At 59.3% G+C, this 10990-nt stretch overlaps 1 protein-coding gene across 1 annotated transcript in view; it reads left to right on the top strand.

Annotated features, from left to right (window-relative positions):
• VOLCADRAFT_127415 (kinesin-like protein) overlaps positions 1-10601 on the top strand; it is a gene marked incomplete at both ends in the record, with an annotated part of 15783 nt that extends 5182 nt beyond the window's left edge. Inside the window, 17 exons of the mRNA XM_002949966.1 lie at positions 1312-1847; positions 2041-2240; positions 3073-3239; positions 4002-4046; positions 4337-4625; positions 5062-5215; positions 5483-5605; positions 6003-6069; positions 6345-6611; positions 7009-7269; positions 7830-7967; positions 8212-8238; positions 8523-8621; positions 9204-9401; positions 9675-9947; positions 10114-10182; positions 10470-10601. Coding sequence (XP_002950012.1) covers positions 1312-1847; positions 2041-2240; positions 3073-3239; positions 4002-4046; positions 4337-4625; positions 5062-5215; positions 5483-5605; positions 6003-6069; positions 6345-6611; positions 7009-7269; positions 7830-7967; positions 8212-8238; positions 8523-8621; positions 9204-9401; positions 9675-9947; positions 10114-10182; positions 10470-10601 — 3045 coding nt within the window. The remainder of the gene's footprint in view (positions 1-1311; positions 1848-2040; positions 2241-3072; positions 3240-4001; positions 4047-4336; positions 4626-5061; positions 5216-5482; positions 5606-6002; positions 6070-6344; positions 6612-7008; positions 7270-7829; positions 7968-8211; positions 8239-8522; positions 8622-9203; positions 9402-9674; positions 9948-10113; positions 10183-10469) is intronic.
• Between the last annotated feature and the right edge of the window lie 389 nt (positions 10602-10990).

The following is a 10990-nucleotide window of genomic DNA, read 5'->3' as shown; positions in this document are numbered from 1 at the left end:
GAGAGAGAGAGGGTGGAGAGGGAAAGGGAGGAGAGGGAAAGGGAGGAGCGGGAAAGGGAGGAGAGAGAGAGGGAGGAGAGAGAGAGGGAGGAGAGGGAAAGGGAGGAGAGGGAGGAGAGAGAGAGGGAGGAGAGGGAAAGGGAGGAGGAGGAGGAGCATCAGCGCCTAAAGCTGCAGCAGCAGCAGCGGGAGGAGGAGGAGCGGCAAGCAAAGAGGCGGGAGGCAGAAGCGGCAGAAGCGAGACGACAAGCGAAAAAACGGCAGGAGGAGGAGGAGGAGGCGGAGAGGGAGCGGCAGCGGCAGCAGCGATTGCGGGAGGAGGAGGAGGAGGCGGAGAGGGAGCGGGAGGAGGCGGAGCAGCAGCGGCAGCGGGAGGAGCAGGAGGCGCTGGAGGCGGCGGAGGCGGCGAAAGAGAAAGAGGAGGAGGAAGAGGATGATGGGGAGTTGCCGACGTTGGCGGTGGGCATCTCAAACCTCTCGGTGTTGCGTCAAGCAGTCAGCATGGACAGCGGCGTTAGCGCTACGGCACAGCTGCTGCCGCCGCCGCCACCGGCAGCCCCAGCGGCGGCGGCGGCGGAAGACTCGGCGGATGCGGATGAGGAAGTGACGCTGGCGCCGCACCCTCGTAAGGCCGAGGCGGCGGTGGCGGCGGCGCCATCCATGCGGGCCCGGCATAAGAATGACGATGATGAGTACGGTGATGACTTTGAGTCGTACTGCGAGGATTTTGACAGCTACGCCAGCAGTCGCCAGCCTACTCGTGACGGCCGCCGCACGGCCGGTACGACACGGCACGACGCCGTTGCCAGCCGGCTCGGCACTGCAAGCCAGCAGCTGGCGGCAGTTGCGGCCGCGCTGACGGCGCCGGCGACGCCGGAGAAGCTGCCGTCGAGGACGGTGACGCCGCCGCCTCCTGCGGAGGACGACGAGGCGGATCGCCGCGGTGAAGACGATGAGTACGACGGTGGCGCAGCCGTCGCTACTGCTAACTCGCTTCTACCAAGCCCGCCGGCTGCGCCGCCGCCGGGTAGCTTCGCGCCGCGGCGGCACTCCACCGGTGGCGGCGGCAGATCCATGAGCCTAGGCAGCCAGCGGGCGGAATCGACCCGTGGGTCGTCGAGATCGCGGTCGGCAGCCGGCGTGGCGGCGGCAGCCGCAGAGGACGATGACGAGGCGGCGGCGGCGCAAGCGGACGACGGCGGCGACGATGATGACGAGATGCCGGCGGAGGCCAAGGAGGGCCGGCATGGGAAGAGGGAGGTATCGATTAGTTGGTCGGCTGCCGGCGGCGGCGACGGCGACGGCCGTGATGAGTACGACGATGAGGATGCGGCGCTGGCAGCGCTCCGCGCGCAGGCGGCCGAGGCGGCCCGTCGCGCCGCCGCAGCGGTGGCGGAGTTCGACGCCAAGTTTCCTCCGCTGCCCGTACTGCTTAATGACAGCAGCGGCGGCGGCGGCGACCTGCGTCGATCTCGGTCGTACACTGAGGTGGAGACGGGGCGGCTGATGAAACAAATCTCTGCCATTGAAGCGGCGCGAAGTGCACTCACAACCGCCGCCGCCTCCGACGTCCCCACCGCCGCCGCTGCATCGGCAGCGGGCTCCATTTATGCCGTCGCCAGGCTGCCATCGGGGCGTCTGGATCTCCTTCGAAGCCGCGTGTACGGCAGCTCCGGCGTTGCCAGCGCCGCCGCCGCAGCGGCGGTAGCGGCCGCGGCGGCAGATTCGGCGCCGCCATCGCGGAATCCAGCTCGGGAGCCATCCCGGGAGCGCATTCGCGTTGCTGTACGGGCTCGTCCAGTTCCGAAACCTGGGGAACCAGACGCCTGGCTGATTGATCCCGTCAGGTGTGTTTTGATACATATTACATAAAACATTTGTTTACAAAAAAAGGATACTCGACCTCTCCCAATCCGTGGCAAATGTCCCCCATTTCCATTTCTCAGTCCATACCCTTTTATATTCTTCTCGCATTCCTAAAGAACACGGTGTATCGTGCCCTTTGTCTTTCCCGTACGGTCCGTACTTGGATTACTACAGTCGTACTGTACGACTGAAAGAGAACGCCGCCAGCGCTACCCACCGCCACATCAGCGCCGACCGCGTGTATTGCTTCGACCTGGTACTGAGCCCAGATAGCAGTACGAAGCAGTTGTGGGCTAGTCATGTCGTACCGCTGATGGACGCCTCCCTTGGCGGAATCAACACCACGGTGTTTGCGTACGGCCAGACTGGCAGTGGTGAGGACCGTTTTGGGGGGGGGGAGGGAGGTGGGGGGGGAGAGATGCGGGGCTGTGGGCCTGGACGAGCTACCCGGCTTGGTTTGTGACAGAGAGACGCATGCGCACACATGTATACAGACAGACAGACAGACAGACTGACAGACAGACAGACAGACAGACAGACAGACAGACAGACAGACAGACAGACAGACAGACAGACAGACAGACAGACAGACAGACAGATTGACAGACTGACTGACAGACTGACTGACAGACAGACTGACTGACTGACTGACTGACTGACTGACAGACAAACAGACAGACTGACTGACTGACTGACTGACTGATTGGCTTCACCGCTACCTGGCCGTGTTGGCAAGGGGGTTAAGGGAGCAGCCTCACGCGGGGCCCGCTGCCCCCGACCGCCATCCCCACCCGTGCTCGGTAGCGCACGTTACTGCCCTGACATGCAAATCACCCGTACACACATATCCGTGTACACACACCCATACACACGCGCATATGGAGTGCTTCGGCGGTCTCACCCCGGGGGGGGGCCTTGTAGCGTCCCCCGGCCTTAGAGGCCAGTGAGATGTGTAACACAACAACACACAGGGCCCCCACTCACGCCCCTCTCCCGTCCGCGGGAGAGAGCTTGGGCGGTCTTTCCGTTGGGGCTGGGCAGCAGCCCCTGGCCCGTGTCAGGCCCGGTCAGATACTTGTAACCTTCACACACATACCACACATGCACACTTACACACATATACATGCATACACACATATACATACATGCACACTTACACACATATACATACACACATATACACACCACACCCTACCACACACGCAGGCAAGACGTATACGATGTTTGGCAGCGACGGGCGGTTGGAGGATGGCGCCATCGCCATGTCCCTCAGCTACCTGTTCAAGGCGCTCAAGGTGGCGGGGTGGGGGGGGAGCTTAGGGGGGGGTGGGGCTGGCGATGGAGGTGGCGGCGGCCCGATTGTGGTGTCTAGGGTGCGTGTGTGTGCGTGTGTGTATGTGTGTGTGCATGTGTGTGTACTTGTTACATATCGATCCTGGCCTGACGCTGGTCAGGGGCACCTAACCGTACTCCATTCGGGAATGAATGACGAAGCTCTCCGTCATTGGAGGGGCGTTATATCGGTCAGAGTCCTAACCGTTCTCCCTTATGAAGGCAACGCGCCGTCACCTGTTCGAATCCTCTAGCCAGCTACATACACACCAGCTCAGATGCCAAGCAACCTCCGTTCTACCGAGCGGATGCTCTACAGCTGCGCGATCTGCCAATGCACTCACATTGAGTTGGTGCCAATCTCACCACCCTATCCTTGCCGCCGCCGCCCGGTTTCGTTATCCAACCACCACCATCCGGTATACAGCCTGGTCCAGGCCCTATGCAGAACTATTCCTCCGCCATTACAGAAGTATTCCTCCGCCATGTACTGCTGTCCCTTTCCCAACAATATTCGGCTTCCGTAGGGCCCTATGCCCCCCTTCCTATTTCCCCTCCCATCAACCTCTTGCTGCATATTCCGTAACGTTGAAACCCCCTTCACCCCTTCCCGTCGTCTGCAGAAATGGGTTTCGTGCAATGTGTTACATGATGCGGTTCCCCTTCCTTCACCCCCCTCCACCCCCCTCCACCCCCCTCCATCTCCCTCCATCTCCCTCCACCCCCCTCCACCTCCCTCCGCCCCCCTCCACCCCCCTCCACCTCCCTTAACCCCCTCCACCCCCCTCCATCTCCCCCCTCAGGCGCTCCGTAAGCTCAAGGGAGGCGCGGAGGAGTACACTGTTAAGGTCGGTGTGAAGATAGAGGGGCTCACAAGGTGAAAACCCGCCGTACTCACACAAACACACAAACGGGGAGGAGGGGGAAGAAGGTAGGGGGAACATGGTTCCCGTTATATTCATGAGGAGGGGTGGGGTCTGGTTGTGGGGCTATGGGTGTCTTCGCACCCCGGGTTCGCCTCCTTTTCACTCCCCTACTCCCTCGCCCCCGACGCACACGTCTCACACGTTCATAAACACACACAATACACACACAAAACACACGTTTCCCCTCCACCTCCCCCGTCTCCCCTTTCCAGATCTCAATGTTGGAGCTGTACAACGAGCAGCTCCGAGACCTCCTGGCTCCCGGAGGCGGTCCCTTCGACCGCCTAGGCCGGCCCTCAGGCGCGCCGCTGGCGTTACAAGACGACCCGCGGGTCGGTGTACGTGTAAGTGGACTGGACGAGCACGCCGTGGCGGACGTACCGGCGGCCATGGCACTCGTGGCTCGCGGTGCGATGTCTCGATCGGTTGGCAGTACGGCAATGAATGAGGTCAGCAGCCGGAGTCATACGATTGTACGACTGGCATTGGAGACACGGGAGGGTGAGTGCGTGTTCGTGAGTGTGTGTGTGTGTGTGTGTGTGTTTGGGGAGTGAGGGAGGGGGGAGTAATGAGGAGAGCGCAGGTGGTGTGTGTGTGTGTGTGTGTGGGAGGGAAATGGGGCAGGGGATGACGTGGTTACGGCCGGGAGAGGGGTGTCAAGAAGTGCTCGTAGATTGACCCCCCCCTGGGTAAGGGGTTTCATGACCCCTAAGCGGGCTAAGGCACTGGAAACACCTGACACGCGTGTTTCTGTATGTCGCTCTTGCTTGTGTGTGTGTATGTGTGTGTATGCACGCGCGTGTGCGCTGTGTTTTCCGTCTCCCCTTTCCCCCCTTCCCCTACCTTAACTCCCCTCCCTCCCACTACCCCGACCTCATCCTCGACGCACACCCTCGCCTCTCAAATATGCCGTACATCACCATGTCGTACGACGCAGCCACCACCCGTGAGCTCGTGCACACTTCATTGGTTTCGTTTGTGGATTTGGCGGGTAGCGAGCGGTTGGCCAAGACTGGCTCCAGCGGTACGCGGTTCGTGGAGGGCACCAACATCAACATCTCTCTGCTCATGTTGGGTACGGTGGTATCCAAGTAAGTGAAGTAAGGTGGGAGAGACGAACCACTGGCGAATGAAGCATGAATAATACAAAGGGGGAAAAGGCGAGAGGAGGGGGAGGGGGAGGAGGGGGAGGGGCCCCACTCCTTTCATCTTCCATGCGCCAACCCACCCCCACCCCCACCCACTCCCCCAGCCCCGCTCCCACATTTCTTCGCTTTCCCCGCCTGTTTTTCATTCCGTCTCCCCCTCCCTGGGCCCCTCCACCCCGCCACCCTCCCTACCTGCCTCCTACCTTCCAGGCTGGCGGAGGGCCGTACGGGGGAGTTCATTCCGTACAGGAACTCCAAGCTCACGCGCCTGCTCCAGCCCTGCCTGGGGGGTAACTCCAAAACCGCCATCATCGCCACCATTAACCCATCAGTGTACGTAATAGGGGTGGCAGTAGAAATAGTGGGGTGTACTAGTACTGCTTCCTACCTTGTAGTACGGTGTACGACAGTGTGGGGGATGTACGGTGGTGTTGTGTAGCTCCGGTAGGGAAGGTGGGGTGTTGGGGCATGGGGTGGAGGGGAGAAGCGGGGGTGAGAAGTGATTCCTCTTGGCAACCTATTTGCGTATTGTGTACGATTTCTCACTATGCACGAATGGATGCACGTGTTAGAAGGGAGCATTGGCTACATCCGTATGCCTGTTTCTCTGTCAGCCTGCCTGACTCTATCTATTTCCCATCTCTCTCTATATATATACATATATACGTCTTTCTGTGTGTGTGTCTGTCTGTCTGTCTATCTATTTGTCTGTCTGTCTGTCTGTCTGTAGGGACCACGTGGAGGAGACATTCAACACACTGGCATTCGCCACTCGGGCCATGGACGTCGTCAACCAGGTTGGCGGGGCGGGGTTAGGTCTGGGGGTACAGGGGTCGGAAAGGGCAGGGGGCTGGTTGTATAAGCTCAATGCGCCTCTCTCTCCCCCCCTTCCTCTCCCCCCGTCCTCTCCCCCCTCTCTCTTCCCCCCTCTTTCTCCCCCTTCCTCTCCACCCTCTCTCTCTCCCTCTCCTCCCCCCCCTTCTCTCTCTATATTATCTTATCAAAGTAACGACCGCTGAGGCACCGGTTTTCACTGGGCTTGTCGGGCCTCCTGCGTCATACGGTACGGCAGGTTTCCGTCAACAGCTACATCCGTGGTTCCGGAGCCGTCGGCGGGGCGCTCAGCGGCGCCGCGGCGGCGGCGCTTCAGAAGCAAGTTGCCACTCTGAAAGCTGAGCTGGCGGCGCTGAAGAAAGAAGCCGGCGGAGCCGGTGGACTTGGCAGTGGTACGGCACTGCTGCTGGGCCCTGACGGCGGCGGCGCCAACGCAGCGGCGCTGATGGCTGAGCGGTTGGCACGGTTGGAGATTGACAAGGCACGGCTGCTGGACAGGCTGGAGGTACGGTTCGGCGGTTGGGCCGTTGGAGGAGTACGGCAAATGGACATGCATGAATCTATATTGTTATAGGAGGGACGCAAAATAAAAAAGATGCGCGTCAAGCGGTAGGATATCCCCTGACCGTTTTCACGTTCTTTTACCACGTTACTGCAATTGCTCTCTTCACTCCGAACATTATAATACATGCATACATACATACATGCATACATACATACATGCATACATGCATACATACATACGTACGCAAGCACACACATTGACAGACAGGCATTCTATTGACAGGTATTTCGATTTAAAACCCCCGCACTAAACCCCCCACCCGCCCACCCGTCGCCTCCCGCCTGCCAACGTGTACACACACACGCGCGCGCGCCTCTCTTCCGTGCACATACATAAGGCCCTCACCGGCCGTGCCCAAGGGGACGTGTACGACGATCTGCCGCCGACGCCGCCGGATCTTCATCTGCCGCCGCCGCGGCCGCCGGGTCGCAGCGGCTCCAGCGGCAGCCTCGCCGCCGCCGGCACCACACCCTCCCTGGCGTTGAGGAGCATTGCGAGGTTGGCGTGTGTGGGGAGGGCTGGCGGCGGCGGCGGTGCTGTTGGCGGGTCGCCGTCCAAATCGTTGATTCCCCGGCCTAACGAGCAAATTCCTCCGGAGGTGAGGTAGTGAGTAATGGGTATTGCGTGTGTTGGAAATTTACTTGAGAATGTCCGGGAGCCCCCGGCTTTTACGGACGCGCTCACCCCCGCCCTTTTGTGTGCGGAATTTTGTACCTTGTAATCCCTTTGTAAGATTGCATAACCGAATGTCGCTAATGTCAAAGATATGTGAGTTGTGAGTCGGTATGTATATGTGTACCAGTTCATGGGTGAGAGATTGTGAAGTACGGGTTGTTTTCCCAGATGAGGGGGCTTAGCGGGGGGAAAGGAAATCTGATTGTTCGTGCGCGAGTGTGGAGGGTAGAAACTGTCGTACAGGGCCACCTGACATTCCCTTGAGAATTGCACCTGACATTCCACCTGGATGTAACCGCCTCTCCTTCGCCCCGGGCTCTAGTACCGCTGCCATGAATTTCAGGGGTGCATTCGGGTACTAGAGCGCGGTGCTACTAGTACCGGCTCTAGTAGAGCCCAGTGTAGGGGTACATTCAGTTTTTTCGCTGTTTGTCGCTTTTCGTGTTATCGTCTCGTTTTCTGTCACGCGTCTCGCACGTGCAGGAGGTCGTTGTGGCGGTTAGGGGCATGCGGGACGAGCGGGATGAGCTACGCCGCCGCGACTTGAAGCTTCGACGGAACTTAGAGGAAGCCCATGAGCGGTTAGCCGAGGTGGAGCCGTACAGAGTGCTGGCAGAGCAGGTGAAACCAAAACGGGTTCGGGCGTAAGTTTGTCTATCTGTCTGTCTGTCTGTCTGTCTGTTTGTGTGTTACACCCTAAGCGGCCCTGCCCTGCACACGGGCAGGTGCCTTACGCTAACGGAAAAATTACCCATCCCCCCACCTCCCCATTTCCCCACCTCCCCACCCCGTTGTTGATTTCCTTCTTCTTGCAAATGATTCCATCCCTCCCCCTTTTTTGCTGCGAAATCATTCGCATTCCCAGGTTAAGGAGGTGGTCGGCATGTTGGAGGTGAGGGCTGGGAGGGCTGGGGTGCCTGCCTGTGTGTCTGTATGTCTCCTCTGCTGCCTTGCCGCTACCAGGAGAGCCATCCGCATGTAGCGGGAGATAAAAGGCGAAGGAAAGGGAGAAGGAAAGGCAGGGAAGAATGGCCGCGTGTGTTTCCCCTCCCTCCCACAACCCCCCGGTGTCAAGAGACACACATACACACACGCACCATCATCCCTCCCCCCTCCCCTCTCCCCCCTTACCCCTCCCCCCTTACCCCCCCTTTCCCCGCTTCCAACCCATCACAGAATATTCTAGGTCCCTCCCCGGTGGCGGTGGCAGGGGCGGATCGGGATCTGGACAGCGACCCCGCCACCGCCGCATGCAACCAGGCAGCTCGTCTGGCGGTAAGGGACGGGAGAGGAGAGGAGAGGGGAATAGGTGGTAGCGACTAGGGACTAGGGACGAGAGAGGGTAGGCTGCGATGCCAGACGCCGACAGTAGTAGTACATACATACAAACCTCTACTGGGTTATTCAGACACCCAAACACCAACCAACACGCCCCGAGTCGCTTTGCATAGAACTGAATTACTCGCCCTTCTGGTGGTAGAGCTCCGGGTTGGGGGGGAGGGGGGAAGGGGGGTGTCGGTACGGAAGGGCGCCTCTCTGGACGGCGATTGCTACTCGTTGCAGGACGCACATGCGTATGTGCGGTGTGTGTTTATGTATGTATGTATGTACGTATGTCTGTATTTGTGTTTGCGTGTTTTCCCTTGAAGCCCTGCGTGGATTGCCCTGTGGTGCTTTGGCCTCCCTCTCCCGCCTCCCCGCGCTCCTCCTTGCGGTATACAATAAAGAGGAGGCTGCCATCTGCCTGAACATATTACACAAGATATTTTACACAAGATATTTTACAGAAAAGCACTCTTAGACTTAGTCTGCCAGCCCTGCTGCTGCTGCTGCTGCTGTCCATTCGCCATTACACAGGAGAACGTGCAAGCGGTGGCGATGATGCACAATGAGCTGTTGGCGTTACAACAGCAGTTGGCGACGTCGGAGGCGGTGGCGGCGGCAGCGGCGCGGCGAGCGGGCAGCGCGGAGACGGCGTTACAGAGGGCGGCGGTGACGGCGGCGGAGGATTGGATGGCGACCGGGGACGGCGGTGACGCGAGGCTCAAGAATATGGTACGTTTGCTCGGAAAGAAGAAAGAGCGAAACGTACGGCGCGACGTGCATGCCTCGTATAGGCATCGCGGCGTCGTTTGTTTGTATGTTTGTTTGTTTGTATGTATGTTTGTCTGTATGTATGTTTGTTTGGATACCGGTTGCACGACTAGGAGTTTACCATCAACCAGCCTGTGAAGCTCCCCTGGTTCCGCGAGGATTCGGAGCGTGGAAAGAGAATTTTCCTTTTCGTACTAGATGAGTACACTGTCGTACAACTGTACGACAACACAGGTGGAGCAACTGAACAGTCAACTAACAGCTGTACGACGAGAGCTGGATGTGACCAAGTCCGAGCTGGCGAAGTGGCGCGGCCTGGCGGCGGAAGCGCCAGAGGTTGGGGAACCCGGCGCAGCGGACGGCGGTGACGGTGACGTTGACGATGTGTACGGCGACGATGATGGCGAGGGGGAGGCCAGCCGCCAACCTGCCAAGCGGCTTGCGAGTGCCGCGTCTCTGAATGTGGGCAGTTTTGCAATCCGAAAGGCCCGAGAGGCGATGGTGCAGGTAGGGTGGCTGATTTTGATGTCCCGGGCCGGGTTTGGATACGGATTTAGGATCTGGATCAGATTTGGATCTTGTGACATGGACCTGGATCTTGTGAGGAAACCAGATCCGTTGTTTGTTCGTATGGCGAATTGGTGAATTGGTGAATTGGTGATGGTGGGTGCAGGCATCGAGTTTGGAGGCTCGTTGCAACGCCGCGGAGGCGGAACGAGATGAACTTCGGGAGCGGCTGCAGGTGGGAGCTACGCGTGTGCGTGTGCGTGTGTATGTCTGTATGTCTGTATGTCTGTATATGCGTATGTGCGATCTTGTTTGTAAAAATGTGGGAGGAGAAAGAAAGGACGAGAGGGGGGCAGGGAGGTCAGGGAGGTCAGGCAGGAGAAGGGCGATGCCGGGGGGCGGCGGCAGGTGCGTTGAGGACTGGGGTGGGGTGGGGTGCTGCCTTGGGCGGTCTTTCTCTCGGGGTGCTGCCGGTGAGTTGAGTCACTGGGAGGGGCCGCATGTGGCTCCTTACTGCCGCAGGCGTTGGAGGAGGCTGTAGCAGCGGGTGGAGTTGGCGGCCGGGGACTGCTACAGCCACCAGGAGGAGGCAGGGGAGGTGGGTACGGCAGTACGGCGGTACGGCAGTGCTTTCGAAAGGGAGGTTTGAGGTAATGCGACCACCTGGGTTTTCCCAATCCAGGGTAGTCAGGGTGGGGCTGTAAATAAAAAGTCAAAAGGGGAAAAAGTAGAAAAACGGAATAAAATACGGTAAAATTCATTGGGGAGGGCGGGAGGCCTAGTAGGCAGGTAGGTCTGTGTCGCATGGAGATCCTTGGAGGGGCTCCGGGTGCAGCAGGTCCATTGTCGGCCCTATAGGGGGACCCTGGGCAGCCAGCCAAGTCGCACCTTGACCCACGGGGCAACCCGACCCATGGGACGCGTGGACTGGGTCCTGGCCATGGGAATTTACCAATATATATACCGTATACACTTACTAGCCACCCGAGATCGCCATCATTGTCACCACCACTACTGGCGGGGTGTTTCGAGCTGGAGTTGAT

The sequence above is a fragment of the Volvox carteri genome (assembly GCF_000143455.1).
Source record: "Volvox carteri f. nagariensis unplaced genomic scaffold VOLCAscaffold_16, whole genome shotgun sequence".
NCBI lineage: Eukaryota > Viridiplantae > Chlorophyta > Chlorophyceae > Chlamydomonadales > Volvocaceae > Volvox > Volvox carteri.
Note: the sequence above shows the minus strand (reverse complement) of the source record. Positions and strands in the feature narration are given on the sequence as shown.